General features: G+C 39.9%; 1 protein-coding gene across 2 annotated transcripts in view; it reads right to left on the minus strand.

Annotated features, from left to right (window-relative positions):
* Window positions 1-3,550: 3,550 nt before the first annotated feature.
* The window catches only part of LOC140732005 (synaptotagmin-6-like), a 476,663-nt gene continuing 457,189 nt past the window's right edge, over window positions 3,551-23,024 (minus strand). The window contains exons 6-8 of one of the 2 annotated variants that reach the window (XM_073054069.1): window positions 20,378-20,507; window positions 14,605-14,679; window positions 3,551-12,980 (exon numbers count right to left, since the gene is read on the minus strand). In XM_073054069.1, the coding sequence (XP_072910170.1) occupies window positions 12,909-12,980; window positions 14,605-14,679; window positions 20,378-20,507 (277 nt within the window). In that variant the 3' untranslated portion in view covers window positions 3,551-12,908. The remainder of the gene's footprint in view (window positions 12,981-14,604; window positions 14,680-20,377; window positions 20,508-23,024) is intronic. The other variant, XM_073054070.1, reaches the window with a different exon arrangement.

The raw sequence follows: 23,024 nt of genomic DNA on the forward strand, positions 1-23,024 counted from the left end.
CTGCTCCCTCCCCTCTCCCTACTCCTTTTCCCAAACATGATTCCCCTCTCCCTGCCGCCTTGCCACTCTCAGTCTGCAATAGAGACCCATATCAGAATCAGGTTTAATATCACTGTCATATGTCATGAGATTTGTTGTTACTTAACAGCAGTACATAGCAATATATAAAATCTATAAATTTCAGTAATTATATTTAAAATGTTACATTCAATAAGTACTGCAAAAAGAGAAAATAAAGAAGTAGTGAGGTAGTGTTTATGGGTTCATTGTCCATTCAGAAATCTGATGGCAGAGGGGAAGGAGCTGTTCCTGAATCACTGAGTGTGTGTCTTCAGGACTTCCCCAAGCACTCACATATGTCATGAAATTTGTTTTTTCTTTTTGCAGCAGTACAGTGCAATACATAAAATTAGCACTGTACTGTGCAGAAGTCTCGGCTATATATAAGTGCCTAAGACTCTTTCAGCCAGGCATAACATGTTAACTGCCTTTATTTGTCAAAGCTGTCTTCACTTCTCAGTGAAAAGCAGTGACTTATAAAGGACAGGGGAGGAGAGTTTTCAGAACTGTTGACACAGCAGTCTGTGTGTCCAGGAGCAGTGGGACTTGCACATTCAGCACCACAGTCATGTAGGAAGCAGCAGATGAATGATACTTTGGTGATTATACTATTGGCTAGAAGCTAGAAGTCTGTAAATTGAAATTTGGCTTCAGAGGTTCAATCACATAACGTTAGATGAGATTGTAATGAAGTCCCAAGATATGCATTGCAGTCAGAAGTGTTGTATTTCAGATAAATTTGTTTGAATCCATATCATAGTCAGGTGTAAGTGAGAATTCCTTTGGAATGTATTAAATAAATCCAAGTTCACAAGTAAGCATTACTTTTGGTCAAGTTTACTTCTTCCAGCTGAAGTTTAAAAATAACACATAGTATATTTCATCAATCTCCCACCACAGTGTTTCAAAGTTGTGTTTGAATTCCCAGCCTTAAATTAAGAAAACCGGGCTGCTGCAATCCAAAGCAGAATTTTAAAAAGCAAACAAGGATGGGAATTAACTATAGTTCAGTCAGGGAGCACTTACGAAGAAGCACAGTTCAATATCATAAGCTATAGAGCAGAATCGGGCCATTCAGCCCCTCGAGTCTGCTCCTTGGCTGATCATGGCTGATTTTTTGCTTCTCAACTCCATTCTTTCGCCTTCTCCTCATCACCCTAAATCCATCTCTGCATTAAATACACCCGATGGTTTGGCCTCCACAGGCCTCCATTGTAATGAATTGCATTGGTTAATCAGAATCAGGTTTAATATCACCAGATTATGTCATCTTTCTGGCTGATGAAACTCTTCAAATCTCAGTTCCAAAGGGACATCTCTTTAAGATGTTGAAATATCAGATTGAAATGCTTAATATGCAGGGGATGAATACCATTTAAAAAGGACCAAAACTGAAAATAAAGTGAAAGTCATTAGGAGATATAAATACACATGCAGACAAATGTGTGTTAATTGGTTGGAATCTTGTGTGTGCATAGATTTATCTATCCAAACACATACACAGGCATACACACATAAAAATGCATATATACACATAACTCACACATTAACACAGGAATACAAAGCCCTGATATTACAGACTTAAGATGGTTCGTAAATGAACAAAGAGGGAAGTTGAAGTTTACAGAATGATTTTTTTTACAATTTGTAATACACTTCCTGTAGAGAATGCCAAAAGCAGATACAATGTTAACTTGCTTAGAGAAATTGGATAAGGGCATAGTTTGAAGGTGCTTGGAAATAGGTACTGAGGGGATGTCAGGGGTGAGTTTTTCACGGAGAGAGTGGTGGGTGCATAGAATGCACTGCTGGCGGTGGTGATGCAAGTGGATACTTTAGGGTCTTTTAACAGATAGGTACATGGAGCTTAGAAAAATAGAGGGCTGTGCGGTAGGGAAATTCTGGACAATCTCTAGAGTAGGTGGTTGGCACAACAGTCTGGGCTGAAGGGCCTGTAATGTGCTGTAAATTTCTATGTTCTTAAGAACTTTACAGGAGAAAATACCTGCAAGGACATAGGGGAGAAGAGTAATCATACAGCTCTTACGAAGAGTTCCGTATTGTGTAAGATGTTGGTGAGGCCTGATTTGGAGTTTTGTCTTGCTGTTTTGGTCAGGAAAGATGTAAAAAAGACTGAAAGGGTACAGAGAAAATTTACAAAGACGTTGCCTAACTGGAGGACCTGGGTCATAAGGAAAGAATGAATAGGTTAGGACTGTAGAAGACTGAGGGGAGATTTCATAGGGGCACACAAAATTATGAGGGGTATAGATAGGGTAAATGCAGGTAGGTTTTTTCCACTAATGATGGGTTGGTCATGGGTAAAGGGTGAAAGGTGAAAAGTTCAAGGGAAACCTGAGGGGAACCGTCTTCACTGGGAGGGTTAAGAGAGTGTGGAATGAGCTGCCAGGTGGAGTAGTACATGCAAGCTTGGTTTCAACATTAAAGAGAAGTTTGGATTGATACATGGATGGTAGGGGTATAGACAGCTTTGGTCCTGGTGCAGGTCAATGGGTGTAGGCAGCTTTAAGTAGTTCGCCATGGATTAGACGGACCGAAGGGTCTGTTTCTGTGCTGTACTTCTCTATGACTCTATGACACTATTATAAAAACATGAAGCTGACTAATTTCTTACCCAAGATTATGACACTGGCAATAAATCAAGCTGACACCACACCTTTTCACAACTGCTCCCCAAGTTGCTTCCACAGTCCCTTGCCTGCACAACCACTAAATGGTGGCGGTGGATTTTTTTTTAACATTATTGGAAGAAGGAGGTGGGTGGGGAGAAGAGAACCCATTCACTATTACCATGACCAATTAATCACTGTGACACAAATCTGCATTGGGAGGGACACCGTGAGAAGGCCTTTATTGTAAAATTCCAAATGCTGTAGAATTTTAAGAACTGAAATGTCCTTGGGAAAACTGGACAGTGGAGACATTTGAGTGAACACCAGGAGCTGGTAGAGCAGTTCCAGAGGGCACAAAGCAAGCCTATAGAGGTGTTGTTGGATGCTGGCTCTGCAGAACCTGCTCTTTGCTTGGCATAACGGGGGCTGCAAAGAAAAGATCCATCAGGACCGTCTCAGAGGCAACTAAGTCAGCCTCCAGATGGCCATGGATCAAGAGGTGTGACCCATGGACCAAAGTTGCTGGGACGCAAGCTGGGGTCCGATCAACCCTGGCTGGGTCGCCTGGGTGAGGGTGTCTGATCCTGAAAGACCTGAAACACCCGATGACCTCAGGTTACATCATTGACAATAAGTCCCATGTATATCAGCATCAAGATTAAAGAATCATGGAGAGTAGGAATCATTTAGTCCTTTGAACCCACATCAACTGCTTTATTTCTTTCTCCGGTTTCCTCTTATTCCCAGTGTCATTGCAATAATTTTATTTCTGGTGTTTATACAAATGCCTTTTGAAAGCTTTGAATAAAACAGCTGACTCAGTTCAGGAAGATGTAATTGAAGAACTAACACTTGTATTCATTTTATTTAAAATACAGACCAAAACATTCATATTACAAATACAATCATTGCTTTAGTACAAAATTCTCAATTTCTTTCATAAATGGCCATAAATGGATTTGCTTCTAAAAGAGTCAACACACAAGGTTCACACAAGCCAAGTAATTCTTAGATGAAAAGGCCAATAAGGTTACACTATCCAAGAACAAAATCAACAACGAGGGAAATCCTAGTTAAAATGGCAGATCAAAATGGGAGTAAAAACAGTGCACATTTTACAGTTTGGAAAAAAACATCTCATTCATCTACATAATCTCCCAGATATCCATATTGGGAAAGAGTAAGATTCATTCTTCATTTACATCAGAGAGACATTTCTGTGGACCAGATACCAATAGAACAACCTTTGTTACTTGACAGGAAAATACTCAGTTAAAGCAATGTATGGATGTCGACATTCCAAAGGGCAATGTCTGGAATATTATTGGAAGCAGAATCACACAGTACACTATAGCTTTCAACCAAGTATACAGTCTAACTGGAATCCGGAGAAAGACAAAGAAGGTTACTGCATGAGTGAGGATATGAAATGTTGACTATTTTAACTAATTTATCCAACCTGACTTTAAACATTGGAAATAGTGATTATGTGATTAGAGTGCTATGTATAGTCAAAGAGCCAAAACCTGTAATACTAACTAATGCAGAAACAAAGATGTAATGATCACTTTTCTTGCACCAGTTTCACAAGAAATTTTATCTAATTTTGTTTATTGCATTAACATTAGTAAGAAAAATTAATTTTAGCTTCCTACCACGTGTGTGTTTATGTTGAATTTGGTCTATATAATGTTGAAATGCTCCATCCTGATTTACTCCTGGTGATGTTAACTAACAGGCTTTGGAGGTTGATGGAGTACCTATTAAAGGAGGATGGAGCCTCAGAATAATGCAAACTGGAATGCAATCATTGAACTCTGACTAAGTATTAACCAGGACCTCTGGCAGGTCTAAGACATGCTTCTTTTTTTTTCCAAGAGCACTTTTACAGGCACCAAAAAGAAAGTTGAGGCCTTCCCTGCCTGGAACTTGAACCCTTCCCTCGATGAACACCTGGAAATAGCAGGAACAAAAATATGGGAACTTTTCCTTCAGCACAACGTTCTTCGCTCCTCATTTCCCCACGTAGAGAATTTCCCCGAGTGAGAATTATATCAATAGCATTTATTTAAAGCCAGAGTAATAGTAGCCCAGGCCTTGCCCCTTGCACTTTTTGCATTTTGTATCTCGTACTTCCTCCTTGTCCATTCAAAATTTGTCCTAGCTAAAAACAACTCCAGGTAAGCTGCAGTTGTTTGGTGACAGAACATCAAACTACAATTTAACACTTTGGCCACAAGTGCACATAAATCATACAAAACAAGTTTCGTATTTTTTTTCTCTCTCATTATTTCTTTCCTCTTTGAATTTGAAATTTCTATGGTCCATATGAGGAATTTAAAATCAATAATAAAATATCAAAGTACACATTTCATGGCAGGAAGTTTGAATGTATTAAATTGACTTTATTAAAAATGTTCTTTAGTCTGAACCTCACTTAAAAATGAGTAGTTAATCAATCTAGTGCATTTAATGAATCTACTCAGCTGTAAATTACCTTATCCTAAAACCGGATAGTCAGCTTGATTGTGTTAAATTTTCAGTGTTGGAGTTAACAGGGAAAATATGCAGATTAGTGAAGCCATCTTAATGAATTAACAGCCGGCCTATAATATCAAGTCTGTGAGGACAATGGGTACCAGTGACAAATTAATTGCATGAACCATCATCAGAGATATTTCTATGGTAAGATACTAATTAAATGGTGGGTTCTTCTGTGCAGCATTGGCCCTCTCAATGACACTTGTTTGAGTATGAGTTAGTTCTGGAGTGGGCGCTCAGGGTGCATTGAGAACATTCCTTACATTCTTCCTCTCTTTCAGCAAGCTCCACAATACTAATGATCTTGATCTTGTCTTCTCTCAGCCGAATCACAATTATTCAATCATGCTGGTCGTATTGTTCCTCATTCCCTTTTTTCCAGTTTTGAACCCAGCATTTTAACCCATCAATATCCATAATCCTTATGGTAACATCCTTTTAAAGCAAGGGGTCCCAACCTGAGGTCCAGAGGTCCATAGCATAAAAACTGTTGGAAATTAAAGTGTCACATTGAGCGTAAAGTCATTAGGATAAACTTTGAAGACTGTGCAGAGGCTTAGCTTAACATAGCTCAGGCATTGCTCAAGTGGAGGTTGTTTACCAAAAAGGGACAAATACGTTAATAAGGATGTAGGGGATCGCAGTGGTGGAGATCATGAAGCCACTGCCTCATAGCAGCTGAGACTTGGGCCCTGAACTGACCTCGGATGCTGTCTGTGTGGAGTCTGCACACTCTGTCTGTTAAAACAAGTAGTTCCCTCAAGGAATTTTTTCCCTCTCACTTCCCAATGACAGATGATTTAGTTGGTGAATTGGGCAGTTTAAATTGTTCCTATTCTGTGGATCAGGGATAGAGTTTAGGGTAGGTGAATGGGAATGTAGAAAGTAAAATGGAATTAGTGTACGGTTCCTATAAGTGGGAGGTTGAAAGCATCAACTTGGGGGTCTCTTTCTGCACCGTGTCTCTCTCTGCACCGTGTCTCTCTTTGGCTTTATAAAGTTAAATTATTTGAAAAAGGTGGATGGAATCTGAAATTCCATTTCTGTTAATTTTAATAATGAGAATTAATCTGTTAATAGAATGCTACTGGAGATAAGGAATTCCTGTTGGTGGATAGATTAGTAGAGAAAGGATTATTTCCCATTAAATTTTGGGAGATTCAATATAGGTGTTCAGGTTATGACACATTTAATTCATTTAGTGTTTCTAGAGGCAAGAAGGTAAGCAGGGTTTATAAGGGAATGATCTAAAAAGCAGGACTGGCTGTAATATTTTTCCTCTAGCGAGTTTCTATAATTTGGAATCCACTAGTTGAATTGATGGTGAAATATGATTTAATTTCAGTTTTCAATAGGCGATATTTGAGAAGGAAAGACCAGGGAGTGGGTGTCACTTTCACTGAGAAAACACAGACATGACGGAGCAAAGGACTTCCTCCTGTGCTACGTTTGAACGATTCTCCCACATGATATAAGTCAAAGGTGGTACTGGTGAAGTTACCTCCCAATTCAATTAAAACTGCAATTTAAACCATCAGAGCATCAACATAATTTTAGGCTGAATAACAGCACAAACCTTCTAATAAATCTAAATCTAAAAATGAAAAAAGATGGTTGGGAGTTGAGCGTGATAGAGGTACAAAACACAAAAATAGGAGCAGGAGTAATGGATTTATCCTTCTCAGCCTGATCTGCCAGTCAATACAATCAGGGCTGATTCATTACCTCAATACCAGATTTTCACCCTCTCTGCAAATCATTGGAAACCTTTTGTGATTAGAAATCTATTTCTTTCTTATAGTGATTTGGTATTCACGCTCCCCTGCAACGCGAAATCCCACAAGTTCACACTCAGTGAGCGAAAACATTTCTTCTCTTCTCAGCCCTGAACATGTGACTCCATATGCTGAGTTTATGACCTTACATTTTAGTTTCCCCAGACTGGGGAAGCACCTGTATGTCTCAGTAGGATTTCCTCTATTTTTTTAATAAACACTAGCGAAAACAGGCGTAGTTATGCTTGTTTGCAGTCATTTTCATATTAAATGCACTAGAGATCCGTCTCCTTGTCTCAATGCTCTTTCACTTATGGCCAGTGAGGTTAAAGGTGTAAAGTGAAATGGGAAAATAAATAATTTAACGAAATACAGGAAATCTAAAGGCGCATTAATGATTTATTTAAATAATTGACTTTGGAGTTACTGTACTTCGCAGCCAGATTATTTGATTCAATAAAGCCTATTTACAATTGTGGTGAAAGGCCAGGAAGAAAGATACATTATTGCCAATTTGTTTATTGGTACTCTGTACATTCAAGAATCATTAAGTGTATGTTATTTGGGTTCAGGAGTGCAATGGAAAACACTTTTAATTACAGCTTGCCGCAGCTTCTTAATGAAAAATACTGTTTGAATATGAAGGAGTTGACATGTTCTTCAGCAGTCTAATTACCCAAATAACCATAGGTGGGAAAACAAGGCTAACTGTGCAGTATGAATCATGTAGCAATGCATTTCATATATCTGGTTGATTGGTTCCCTCCATGCGTTTAGTGCTTGCAGGAAGAGTGGCTGGTTGTAACATACGGTAACAGTGCTGGATTACTGCCAAGATGGCTGTAGTTTGTAGTTTGTGGTTCTTAGTACCAATACCTGAGGGTTGCTTCCTGTGCACGTTTAACTCTAACTTTGTACCTAACTAGTACAAAGAGATTACCTGTATGGTGTGACCAAGTACTGCAGCCACCAAAGCATAACATTCAAGTTAGGATAAACACTGAAAAATGCTCAGAGTACTTAAAGACCATCCCAGTTGTTGTGCTTGAATTTTGTTAAAACCCTTTCCTCTTAGGCATACGTTTATAACCAAATGCAGATAAAACTTTATGTATTATTACAATGTAAGGATTGTCTGAAACATCATTAAGTTCTGTCTGTTGGCAGAATCACTGTCAATTATCCAAATGGAACCATCTCATTAAGAAAGAAATTGGGCAATGCCAATGAGAAACCAAAAGCTTAATGGTTATACTGTAAATTTAACCATTTAAGCCAGTATTTGAAGTGAATTTCATAATGATATTTCTTGCAACATCAATTGGGGTAAGTGATTAGAACAGTGGAGTGTGTGTACTTTATAACTGTTGAGGTTAGATACCCAGCTGAATCTGTGAATTACTCTACAGAGCACAAGTCATTGCAATGTATCAGAATGATATAGTTATCAACTATATTGTATTGTTACCCTCCTAGTGTTTGCTACATTCGACCATTAAAGATATGAACTCATACTGACGAAAGTTTAGCCAGAAGATACAAATCCTTAGGCCTTGAAGGTTTTCTTTGGATGATTTTCAATGAAGTGTGTCAACGATCACTCTTTGGTCTGGAAATTCGAATTCGCCTGGAAAACTCATTGAAATTTGGATGAATACTGAACATCTTGTAAAATGGAGATTTTGTAAAATCCCAAATGCTCAAATTTCTTCAGAGTCCATTTTACCTCTCAGCTTTTGGTTGTTTGAAAAGTAATTTATTCAAACTTACTTTAATGATATATTCTGAAAGGAAGGTCTTGGTTGAGAAAGGAAACATATACTTGCAAATTATTAAATCTTTGTTTCCCATTGCTCTCATTATCCCGAACTTTGAGCTTAAGATTTAACCAGCTCCTTTTACAGCCTCCCAGTGACATGGACAACTTTAAGAGATTATTCAGCAATCTTTACCACAGCAATATTGAATTGGCATCACATGCAGATCTTAAGATAGCTCAGTGTCAAAGAACACAATAGACAAGGCAACTTTTATGCACAATTGATAAAGAGTAAATCCAGAATTTCCACATCTGATAAGTTTAACAAAAGAATCCTATAAGAATTAACTCATCTATCAGCATATTACTCCTTCTTGAAGCTGTTTGGTCAACTTCAAGAATATCTTCTGGATATGATAAGCATGAGTCCTTCAGGGGAATAAAAGATCAGTATTTGGTGGTATAATTAAAAGCTTACAGTGTATCAATTTCGTTTTTACATTATTGAGTTGTCCTAAGCCCTAAAATTGTGATTTTGTGCACTTTGGGAATGAGAATTAAGTAATGGAAGGCATAAACAAACTGCTCAGCTTGTACAAAGTTCTTGTTCCTATGTACATTTAGCAAACAGATTATATGTGGAAAACTGTGGGCAATATTTATGACCTATTTGTTTCAGATGGATTAGCTGTCTACCTGCTTTGGCTTTGAAAGCTAACGACATCTATTTGATTATTTATTTTAAACATTTTCAGAGTGTGAATACTACTCATCAAAGTCACAGAATAAAACCAACTGACCTACACGCTCTTCAATGGTTGCAAAAGCCCATAAAAGCGCCTCGAGAAAGGAAGCAGCACCATAATTTTGTGATGCCCCACAGCAGCAAAGTTGTGTACAAGGACTGGAATATTGTGGGTGACAGATTTGATCTTGCATTTGTCAAAATTATCAAAGGCCAAAGGAAGCCAACAGGTGTGATCAGGAACAATGTGGACAAGGAAGTGAAGGCAGAAAGGATATCAGTCTAATCACCAAACAAAATTCTTTGAGAGAACTTAGCTAAAGGAAGCTTGATAGTTCAGATTCACCAGCCACAGATTAGCCAAAGCTTGTCACTTTTAGAGGCAAGTCTGATCTCTTCAGTTCAGTGACCTGGCCCTCTCAGGGAACTGAGATTCACAGGTGGATGTTTAGCTGTCACTGTGTGTACACTGGGGCCTTATCATGCACACATCCATAAAACTGCAAGGCCTGCTCTCAAAATCCCATGAACTGTCTTTGAGACTAAATTCCTTCATGTAGTACGTAAAAGCTCTGGGCCATTTGAAAGAATATCTAGCCCTTATGGTTCTAGCACTTTATATCACCAATAAATGCTTTACACTAAGTGCATAATGCAGGAAAAATCTGTTACTTGACAGTGAAACAAGGTCTTTTTTGTTTGACACATCCGACTACCTCTGTGTAATAAGATTTAAGTTTTTGCCACTTTCAGAATCCTGGGTACAGCAGCCTGCCTCCAGCAGAGGTGAGACTGACTCAAAGTGGCGCCTCGGTCCGAGAACAAGGAAGGACTCGAGGCTTGATTGATTTTAACATCAGGCCAAATTGGAAATTGGGTGTCAGGGCTGGAGGTGAGGGCCCGACTGGTTCAGCTGGCATTTCTGTGAAGAATACTTGTCTCTGTACTGAAATGAGGCTGTGGCCTGCAACTGATGGGCTACGTGAACTTCAGTTTTGAATGTTATTTGCTTACTTTTATTGATTGCACAATTTGTTTTCTTGCACATCAGCTGTTCGACAGTCTTCTTTTTGTTTCAATGGGTTCTTTGTTTTTTGGCTGCCTGTAAGGAGATGAATCCCAAGGTTGTATAAAGTATACATATTTGATAATAAATATACTTTGTATTTTGTATAGAGTGAGAACCAGTATGCTTGTAATAGGTGTTCTTTCAGTGATAATGCGTAGATCACTAAAGGCTCACCCAACTAATGCAAGAGAAGCAAGACCAAAGATCAAAAACTTAAATCCCTACTATAGATCAAAACCTGCATTACTCATGGTTGCAAGTATTGTTTACAAACTGCCCACGTTGGAACAGTTTTCCACTCCAATTTATGACATTTCGCTATTTATAATAGGATCCATACCTGCAACTATGTGATAGTCCTGCAGTCTACCTGGAATTATCAGGTCTGGTACAAGCTAGAAAACAGAACTGACTGCAGAACATATTAATGATGTAAATGGAACACATTGCCGGTATTCAATTCACAGTAAATATATCTAAGTTAGGGAAGAAAACCCTGTCCAATTCTGATGCAAATTACAAAATTACTGTCTTGCATTAATTGGAGACATCAATCACAGGAACTTGATGGAGCACTTTAGGAAAAAAAGTCTTTATGAGATAGTGACAGAGCTGAGATTACATTGTGAATTTGCAGTTGTATATATGGGAGAATGTTTTACTGAGGCTATGGGACAAGATCGTTTACACCTGCTGAAAACATTTTTTTGGCAAAATGCAAGGAATCTGCATCTTTCAGGAGTTATAAACCTCATTCACGTTTTGCAGAACACTGAAGAAGAAAATATGATAAATATAATTTGCACCAATGAAGACTAAGACAAATCTAAGAAGTTTTGTCATAATTAAGCTGTTTTAGAAAGAGCTCTTGCTCGGTGCAAGGCAAATACATCCGATCTAATTAGATTGATTCAAATTATAGGTATGAAGACTCAGATAAAGAATGTTGCACCGTTCCCGCTACCTTCCCTGAACTTAAACTTTAGGGCAGGGGTTCCCAAACTGGGGTCCATGGACCCTCGCTTTATGGTAGGGCTTCATGGCATAAAAATGGTTAGGAGGTTAGGTAGGATTACAACTAGAGGTCATGAGTTAAGGGTGAAAGGTGAGAATTTTAAGGGGAACACTAAGGGAAACTTCTTCACTTGGAGGGTTGTGAGCCTGTGGAATGAGCTGCCAGCGCAAGTGCTGCATGCAAGCTCGATTTCAAAGTTTATGAGAAGTTTGGATAAGTCCATGGATGGTTGAAGTATGGAGGGCTGTGTTCTGGGTGCAGGTTGATGGGAGTAGTCAGCTTAAATGGTTCAGCATGGACTAGATGGGTTGAAAGGCTTGCTTCTGTGCTGTATTTTTCTTTGACTCTATGACTCTTTGGCTCTAACCTCTGCTTTAGGACATCACACCAGTTTTCACATGGCAGGATCCCAGCCTGTGGACTCAAATCAATGGTAACGAGCAACCCCTCTTCATTGAACAAACTCATGACATTGATTGACACACAGCAGCCTGTTCCACCTTACTTGGAGATGGGCAAAGGCTAAGGAGATAAGGACCATACTACCCCTGAAGAAATATTCCTTTAATTTCTTAATTTGCTAATTATATCAGGTCCTTATCCAGGTTTGTTTCATCAAAGGTGCACAATTCTTCCAGAATACCAGTATTTCATTAAAGTGCGTCTCTTTGCTTTCTTTGATGTTGTACTTGGAAAGTGTCATCTTTTAGGTATGATTTTGCCAAATGAAAATTGTGATAGTTATTTTTTTAAATCAGGTGTTTATCTAGACAATAAAGGCATTGAAAATTTAGTTGCCTGACAAATATTTTCATAGCCTGAAGTTGGTGAACTATTACAAGTTTTGATATCATAAGTCTTCAGCTTGGTCTCTTTTAGAACTGAGAAACTGTAATGAATGCAGAACAAGAAAAATATGAATGCACGTTTTAACACAGGCCGGCTTCAGGCAGCTTTTTCTTAATTGTGAATTGGTTTAAGCTGCTGATACACAGATGAGTTAAATTTTCACTCGTAAACTGGCAAACATTTGGTTCAAATTTATCTTCCTTGCTGCAAACACAGTGTCCCTTGAGCCTTTCTCTTATTTACACCACCACTATCATAATCCTGTCTCCTTCATACACAACTTATGAAAGTCCCCCAAATTTTGGATTTGCCTTCTATCCAAGTAGGGACAATCTATCTCCGTGATACTTGTGTCATTTTGCTGAGTATAATGCAATTTTCCTGTGAGGAAAGAGACTGAACTACTAACATTACATTATGTTCAGAACACCAAACGATCCACAGAACTCTCTGCACTGGAATTCATGGTGTTGATGGAGGTTTAGGAGATGGACAAGACCCTTGGCTGTCAAAGCTGGCAGTGCGGCCTTGCCACTGAAAAGAAAAGATAGAAGATCCTTGTGTTACACTCTTTTAGAACAAGATGTATTTATATAATTAATTTAACAAATAAAAACATCCCAAGACTGCCCATGAAAGATGTATGGAAAATGGACACTGGAGCAGGGGAAAGATTAATTAAAGGTTTCTTGAAATTTTCAGTGGAGAGGAGGAAGAAGATACTTTAAAGCAACCATCAAGAGAATGTGGGCCCTTGTTTAGATGACAGTGAAAAAAAATGGGATGAAATATGGTTAAGAGAAAGCGGAAGGTAGGACTGAAAGCAGGTCATAAATTAGAGACATATGGCTAATGGAGACTTTAGTCACTGACACCGACAGAGGGTTGAGAGCCCAATAGATTACTAAAGATGTGATGGGCTAGGAGTATCCAGGTCAAAGATGATTCTGCAGATGATGGGATCTGCCAAGAGGAGTTGATGCTATGGCATAATGTGGGGTAGCTGATGATATGTCTGAGGCTTCAGCAGTGAAGGGGGCTGGGGGAGACTGGGATGGAAGGAGAATTAGTTTTTTTTTGAGGAAGTATGTATGGAATCAGAAACACGGCTCAAGGATTGAGGATACAAGCTACCTTGCTGAACCTCACAAGGTATGAAAATGGAGTTAATGGTGACAATTTATATAACCTGAGATATTGTCTCCAATTTATAGATCACTGAAGAACAATCAAATTGAAAACACAGATGGTGTTAGTCAAAATAAGCCATTTTCATGACAATAATAAAAAGTATCAATAACATTCCTGTCTTTATTTTGTTGTAGGTTTTTATTGTAATCAACGTTCAGGCACAGTGATCAATGAGACAGTGAAAACCCACATCCTTTGATTTCTCACAAGCAGCGACTAACGATGTTTGCCTCTTCATCTATTGACGATGAGCTAAGGAATCAATGTTCCTGTAACCGAACCCCAGATAATGCAGAACATAGACTGCTGTCACCCACAATCTCTGCCCACTAGCTCCTCCTTTACTTGCCCAAAATTGCAGATGTTTTAAGTAAAATATTACTAATTTACCTGATACTATCCTACAGACATAATACTCTTCTTCCTTTCTTGAGGTCATGGTTGCCCAATTAAGGCTGGAGTTTCCATTTCACTAGGGGTCCTCCCAGAATTATTTGGGGTTGGGGTTTTCACTCACTGGCCTGTTCTACACCTGCCCCAGCAGCACCTTGTGAGGTGCTCTTTGTTGTAATAAGAGATAATTCCCTGCATTATCTACACTACCTATCAAAGTCTAGCACTTCTGTGGCATTTAAATGGCTGCCACTTAAAAAAGCAGACCAAACATTTAGAATTTGGAAGTAAGTACTCAAACAGCAAAGTGCAAAGGAAGTGATCTCCCAAGAAGGTTCACTGCGTGCAGGAAGTCTCTGGAGCCAAGAAGAGGCAAATGAAAGAAAGGTTCCAGTAGAGTGGAAAGGGACAGTTTTTGGGTAGTTTCTGTCACCTCCACACAGCACAGTGAAGGGAAAAGTTCAATGATTTTACAGGGTAACCAAGGAATGCAAAGACAGTCACACTGTCATGAACAGGCTTCTTATTTCCACCCATCTTGTCTTCATAGTATTGAACACCACCTACAACTTACCAGCAATGGACAGGAGGTACCACTATACCCTTCACAACCGCTTCCTTCCCCTGCAAGTGTGCCTTCACTCACAGCCTAAGACAAAGGGAAGTAGTAAAAGCCTCATGATATATAGTTGCTGAATTCCTGCACTCATTATCACCCCCCGCCCCATTCAGGAATGATTAAGGCAGCTATCTAACGTTATGTACAACAAAGCCTTCTGCAAAATTTACTCTATTGGTTAAGGAGAATATGAAGTCCAACAATGTCAGAGAACAGTGAAAAATGTACCCCCAACTTTTATTCCACACAAGGAGGAAATTAGACGACTTGGGTAGGAAAACAGGACAAGGAATCTGAGACACAAAGGAAAGAGGGGTGGAAACAGATAGATGTTGATCACACAAATCATGGATTTTACTCTCTTCAGCCCCTGCAGGACAGCCATAACTTTCATTGATAAACATTATAAAATGAGTATTTTGACGTGTAGTGGCATTCCTTTCTCAAAGTGAGAATGTATCAGGATTGAACCATTTTCCACACAACATTCACATTAGAGAGCAGTGTTCTGGCTTCGTAATTTAGCCAGTATCCAATTGACTATCCATGTTTGGTGATTGTGGGGGACCTCTCTCTCATACAGGTTCACTTTATGCAAAGGGCAGAAATAAGAAACTTCCAGAACAATAATACCTAGATTCCTGGAATTGGATGTTAAATAGACCCTATGCAGTTTCACTCTCTTTATGTGAGCAGTCAGCAAGCCAGAAATGTTGAATGTGATGATCTTGGTCTTGCATTTGAGTCCTATAATCTATGGCCAATTGTTCTCATCCCCTTTCAAGAAACTCTCCAGTGGTGAGGCAGAGTAAATCCTGAAATTTGACCTGCACAAGGAGTTGGAAATGAAGGTCAAATGTGTAGCTTCTGAAGACATCTTCGATCGTAGAACAGCTCTGCATTCCACATTTTCCTGGTAATGTTCCTGTAGATAATGCTTGTGAATAAATTCAAGATTAGAGTGGGATTGGTATCCCAGATTATTTGCATGGGATGTCTTTTTAAGAGTAGTTGATCTACTATGTCCACTCAAATATAAAATGTGTGATTATTGTAACAGAAGCATTCCAAGAAGATTTGAAGAATCAGAATTGGATTATCCCACTGAGCACCCTGTGTACCAGAGTGGAGAACAGTGCGCTATGTGTGTCTGTAAAAAAACTATATCCCCTTCAGTTCATCAAGTAACCCTGAACTGCCTTCTGGCCTTATCGAAGGAGGATTTGCAGCTTTTGAATGCAAATTGGATGTGCGTTGGATAAACACACATATCCAGCAGTGTGGTGGTTAGCACGGCACTTGATAGTGCAGGTGACCTGGGTTCATTCCCTGCCGCTGTCTGTAAGAAGTTCGACCATGGGGATTTCCTCTGGGTGCACAGTCCAAAGATGCACCGGTTAGTAGGCTAGTTGGTCATTGTAAATTATTCCGTAACTAGGCTGGGGTTAAATAGGGGGTCGCCGGGCAGTACAACTCAAAGGGCCAGAAGGGCCTATTCTAAGTTGTTTCTCAATAAATATATAAGAAGGTTATGATGAAGGACCAGGTAGAATGGCATTTATTTCAGAGTTCATTCACACAACTGAGACTTGAATCACTCAGCTCCATAATTAGGGGGCCTATGTTTTAATATATGTTTTTAAAGCAAGGCTATATCGGAAGACTCATCCTTGTTCCACACACATATCTGACTAGCAATATGTCATAATGCACAAGACTGCAGATACAATCCAGGATTGAACAGACCTTGTAACTTCAAGATGTCTTGAAGTTGTAACTTCCAACCACAAGTCTCTGCCACCACATAACTCGCAGAGGACACCCACTGGTCTACACTGGGGTGGTTTGTAGATATTAGCAATTGGAAGAATATGTACGAGCAGGTGTTTCCAATCTTTTTTATGCTATGGAACCTTACCAGTAAATGAGGGTCCATGCACCTCTGGTTCAAAGCCCCTGTGGTGGACGATCAGTAAGGTGGGTAGTGAAGATTTATCTGGATCGGGAGGAGTGGTCAGTAAGAGGGAAATGTAAGCTCTGAGTCACTTGGAATGGTCATTGGCTTTGAGGAAATTGGGCACCTTTACAGACTCCATTGGCTGCTGGAGACTGAAGAAAGAAGCCAAGGTTAGTCCTGGATTTGCTGTTAGGGCAGCTTTGTAGATATTAGCAGGTGAGGGGTATTAAAAGGTAAGATTTTTACCAATGGAAACAAGGTTGAATGTTCAAGTTAAGTCACTGTACAAGCTTTATGCCATTTGAGGGGTTTCAATAAACCAAACTAATTTGCATAAAGGTTGGCATTATGTGTGGTGCATCATGACTAATTTCTCTTTTCAGGTTTTGCATATGCATTCACTTAGAACAGAGTACAGAAGTGTATTGGGATTGTTGCAAAAAAGCACCCTGCAATTTTTTGAATCATTGATATTTGAGGGAAGCACACAAGAAACTGGTCACAAACAAGGAAGCTCAACACTTTAGAGTTTCAGGTATACAAAAAAGTAGTGGCGAAACTCTTCCAGTGACAGAGATAGGGAGAGGAAAATGCGCCTTAGCAACAGAGTGATGGGTGCTGCACATCTGTTTCATTATAATGCCAAAAGATGTTGCAGCTGAAGCAGCAGAATGGAGAGAGTTGGAGATCAATGCACATACTTAAAGAGGAACTGCTAACTGGACTTCTCCACTGGAAATATTAATTTGTATGCGGTTGGATCAGGATGGAAGAATGTGGAGTATGAATGACCTTCCCATAACAATGATTGTTCTTGGCAGATTTTGTCAACAGATATAGTTTGCCACTGCCTTCTTCTGGGCAGCGTCATTACAAGATGGGTGACCCCAGCCATTATCAATACTCTTCAGAGACTGTCTGCCTGGCATCAGTGGTTGTATAAACCAGGACTTGTGATATGGACAAGCTGCTCATATGACCATCCACCACCTGTTCCCATATGATCCTAATTGAGGGGCTAAGCAGATGCTACACTTTTCCTGAAGATGACCAGCAGGCTAGCAGAGGGAAGGAGTGCCTTACACCTTATTTGGTAGAAATGTATCTCAACCCTGCCACCCCAAATGTAGGATAGGATATTAAAATCAAACCTTGAAAGAAGGCTTGATAGAGACCAAATCTAGTCTGGGACACCTGTTTGCCCAATGCATTACATAGACTTTCCTCTGAGAAAGAATGGTTTTGATGAAACGTCATTGAATTTTGTAGACAACCGTTACCCTAGCACACGTGCTTCAAGTTCATTTGCAGGATTTCTTCCACTTTAAGATAATTGGTTGTAGAATTAATGTATTTTTCTAAAACATTGTAATATTTTTAATTATTATCATATCGACAGAGAGAAGATGGATTATTTCATTTATATGTCATGCCCTGGTTGAGATTTTTACCGCTAAGCTGTAGGTATTGCATTTTAGCAGGTCTGTGAGAGCAGTCTGTTCCGCTTTCAGCATGTTTGGATTTGAGCTAAAGATAAGGGGCTGTGATGCTCACGCTTAGGAACATATTGTCATCTATTCAGGATGGAGGATTTGGGAGAAGGTTCTAGTGAATACTGGTCGGAGAGGTTTCTTGTGACAGACACTGGTGTGGGCAGGAGCTAGGAGAAAATGGAAGGGAAGATGGCTGAGGATGCTCTCCCGGTCGCACGAGGTGCTTTGTACAAATGACGGCTTCAAGGAGGAAGGACAGGTGTATGGCGTTCAGTGGGACCCAGGATCAGCCATGCTGGAATGTTAGAGCAGACTCGATGGACTGAATGGCCTAATTCTGCTCCTGTGTCCTAATACCTTGTGGGGGAGCCTGTTTGTTCAAGATGGATTTCAAACAACATCCGTAAGGTGGTGCGTGTTTTCGTGCAGATCGTGGGTCCAGCACGTGAGTTAAAGGCAACTTCAAGATGAGCTTCAACTTATGTACACATTTGAACTGGGTTAACTGCAATGGGCCCGTTTTATTATTTTCCTTTTCCTACTAACTGTTTAATAAAGCTGAAATGTGTAAATTATGATCTGTTATTTCTTGCTGACGGGCATTTGCAAGTGGACAGCATTTACACAGAATTCCCTCAGATTGGGGTGCGGGTGGTCGAAATATCCCAGCTCTCCTGGTCAGGTGGGACGCTCGCCATATTGACCCTAAACATATGGAATTCGAGAAAGGTGATTTCCTCACCACTGAGTTCATTGGCTTGTTAGGAAAGGGCTAACCCTCTGTGTTTCCAGAGATGCCCAGCAAAAAGGAGTTTCATATATTTTGATGCACTGCTACCGAGATTAAGCATTAATATCCTAATTATTTGAAAAATTATTACTTTCTTTAAAAAACACAAATATAAATCAAAAACTTAAGGCCAAACCACGTTCGGTACTTGAAGTGCAAATATGGTTAACCATCTTCTGGTCCTGTTCTGGATATGTAACGTTGTCCCCTCATTTATTTTATTTAGAAATACAGCACGTTAACAGGCCCTTCTGACCCAATGAACCCACACCACTCAATTACACCAAGGGACCAATTAACCTACTAACCTGTACATCTTTGAAATGTGGGAGAAAGCCAGAGCGTTCGGAGAGGACCCACTCAGCCATGGGGAGAATATATAAATTCCTTACAGGCAGCAGCAGGAACTGAACTCAGGTCAGCGGCATTGTAATAGCATTAGCTAAGCGCTACACTACCATTGCTACCCCAGATGGAAATTGAGTCCAGTGAATCCAATGGAATTTCCCAAGATCCACAAAGAGGTGGCATGGCCACCCCAACCAATATCATGTCCGAAGACGGAATATCTGATAACATCCAGCCACTTCTTCACATGCAAGTGAGGTGGTTCGTCTTTGGAGAAGAAGTTGACTAACGTTTCACAATTCACATCAGGAATGATAACCGAGGAACATCGATAAAGAACCGAGTTCTCCAAAATATGATGCCAGGAAACTTTAAAAATGTAGGAAAGCAGATGGGATGAAGCATACTGTGCATGATGCTATCCTTCATTTTAAAGGCTGAAGAGAATTGATCAGGTGATGATGAGCTTGATGGTTTACAGGTCACAAGGATCAAGTGGAGAGAGACAGAAGTGAACAATTGTCACAATCTCAGCAGGGAGTTGGCCGCCTTGTACAATAGGATACATGTCCCTCAGATAATGAAAGCGCACCTGAGAGCTAAATCCAGTTAAACTGAGAGAAAGAAATTTGTGATATGGCGAGAAATTGATAAACAAATGAGGGGAAAATCAGACAAAGAATTTGTTGACCCTTATCTGGAGGTGAAGGCAGGTCACTCACTAAGTCCCAGGATATGGGAATAGATTTGAAGAATTGAAAGAAATAGAGATTCAGGGGAAACAAAGATGAATAATTTTCATTCTCAGCACAGTTTCAGCAAATGGCAGAGATAAAATAACTGCATATGCATAGGTAACTTCTTGCCCAGATGGCGTATGTAAGAATGACTGCAGCATACTTACACTGAACGCATTCCACCAACACTTTGGAACTCACAAACAGTCAGTCCCATTGTACGGTATGCTCATTAGAACTTAATAGAATTCATTAATAGTGACACATTAGTCTACTTAACCATAACATATTTGTAATTTGGATTCAGCTAAAAATCTACTTAAAGAATAGTGACTCAGTGCTGTTGGAGCACAAACTATCAATGGCATGCATATATCATCCATTTACTACAATGTTCCCTTACCTCAACCAACGGGTGCCAATGTGCAATTGGCTTGCGTGGATATGCCAGCATCTCGTTCCAATGGTCCCTCCCCAAGCCTTCAGCATTGACACCCACACGACAAACTCCAATGATCTCATTATGTCCAACACTGACAAATGTGAAGAGAAACAGATGCCCATTAACAAGAATTCTATTTATACATTTTCTGTGATCCACAGTAGAAAGTACAGAATAGTGACATCTCACACCAAGAAGAGAATATCTGACACATAATTGTGTGATTAGTTTCCCATTGTGGAAAGGCAATGTTTCAAACCCAGGACCTGTGTTGTGTTCTGAGGGCAGCATTGAGATGAATGGTGAAGTTCCATGTAGAAATTAACAGCAGCACCAGGAGGGAGAGGAAGGAGGTTCTGCTGAAGGTTTATGAGGAACTTGGGCAAAATTTAAAAAACAGAACAATAAAGATGATAATCACTGGATTATTATTTAAGCCATGCACAAATTGGGGAAGGATAAATAGGAATGGACAGGTACATACGTGCCTCAAAGCTTGGTGTGGGAGGAAAAGATTCTGGCACTGGAAATGGAGAGAGACCTCTTCCATTGGGATGGACTTCGCATGAACTGTGCTGGGACAAGCATCCTGGTGAACTGCATAACTAGGACAGTAGGCAGGACCTTAACTTAAGTAGGAGGAGAGGCGGTTCCACAACAGAATGTTTAACCAATACTTAATGCAAAGATAGTGACACAGGAGAGCAAGGAAGATATTTACATAGGCCAGGGCAGAGATGTAAATGAAAATTTGGAAAACAAAGCAAATCCAGAGTTGTAAATAACTAAAAAAGCAAAGCTCTATACTTTTTGAAATTTTGAATGCACATAGTATTAAAACAAGATAAATGAGCATACAGCACAGACAATATCAATGATTGTGATGTGACAGCTAATACAGAAATGAGTTTGCAAGGTGACTGGGACTGGGCTCTCAGTATTAGGAATTTCTGCTATCCACCATTTTAGGTTAGTCTAAAGTAAGAGGGAAGGTCAATAAGAGATGATGTGGGTAAAGATCCTCTGAAGTGGTCAGCACAGTAAGATTGGAATCCAGGAGCGGAAGAATATAAAGCTCAAAGGAAGGGAGAAAAGGAATTTTGAGAGAGAACTGTCGTGTGGTATAGAAACAAACAGTAAAGCTTTCTCTTTGGTCATACATCACAGAAATAGGCCTGTTGATTACTTAACAGGTAGTCCATACTGATTCTTAAGTATCCATCAACACTAATTCTATCAAAATGATTCAAGGGACGAGAGACTTCACTTATGCGGTAAGACTGGGGAAACTGGAGTTATTCTCCTTGGGAACAAAGCATTCCAACTCTATTTAAAACTATGAGGGGTCCAGGCCCGGGGATTCTTACCGTTAACCGAGGGGTCCAAGGGCCCCCGATAGGGAACCCCTGGTCTAGACAATCAAAATGGAAAGTAACTAACTGTTCCCATTTGTGGAAGGGCCGGGAACTTGAGGTCATAGAATGAAAGTGCTTGCCAGAAGAACGACAAGTGACATGAAGTAAAACTTACCCACCCAGTGTCCAGAATGCAATGTTTGGATGATGTAGTGGAATTAAATTCAATCACACTGCTCAAAATGGAATGGGATAGATTCTTGGAAGGAGAGCAAGTGCGGGGCCATGAGGAGACATCAAAGGAGAGGGTTTAGCCATATTGTTTGAACAAAAGCCAGTACAGATCCTATGAGGGGAATGTCCTCCTTCTGTGCTCTAACCTTTCTGTGATTTATGACTCACTGTGAAGACAGACACTGCTCCAACACTGCCTGTGTGCTTATTGGATCTTCCTTTAGCAGAACCCCAGTAAAATCACCTGCAATAGATTGTCCATGGTGATTTGCAGCTCAACAGCTCTCAGATAAACCTCCTCAGCCCCATCTCCTACACGTTACAGAATGGTACAGTGTGTACCTTTTACACACAGTGGCCACTTTATTAGGTACACCTGTACACCTGCTCATTAATACCAATATCTAATCAGCCAATCATGTGACAGCAACTCAGTGCATAAAAGCATGCAGACATGGTCAAGAGACTCAGTTGTTGTTCAGACTGAACAACGGAGTGAGGAAGAAATATGATCTCAGTGACTTTGTCTGTGGAATGATTGTTGGTGCCAGAAAGGGTGGTTTGAGAATTTCAGAAACAGAATATTTCCTGGGAATTTCACACACACCAGTCACTGAAGTTTACAGAGACTGGTGCGAAATACAGAAAACATCCAGTGAGTGGCAGTTCTGTGAGTGAAAACACTGGGTTAATGAGAGAGGTCAGAGAAGAATGGCCAGACTGGTTCAAGCCGAGAGGAAGATGATAGTAACTTAAATAAGGTGGTCTCCGAGTGTATGTAATGAATTAAAGGTTCGTCTAATTAATTCACTTGATTAATTTTAGTTCTTAATCTCATTAAGTAGAATAGGTATCAGTTATAGATTTCAGTTTTCAAATGATATCTTTGACAAGATATTAAGGGCTGAACAAGATGGGCCTTTAATCCTCCACACCGAATTCCCTGATTCTCGACTTCTAATCTGCTTACAACCCACCTACTCACAACGTGAGCTTGCTCTGGGTTCTGTGTCCTGCTC

The sequence above is a fragment of the Hemitrygon akajei genome, chromosome 8, assembly GCF_048418815.1.
Source record: "Hemitrygon akajei chromosome 8, sHemAka1.3, whole genome shotgun sequence".
NCBI lineage: Eukaryota > Metazoa > Chordata > Chondrichthyes > Myliobatiformes > Dasyatidae > Hemitrygon > Hemitrygon akajei.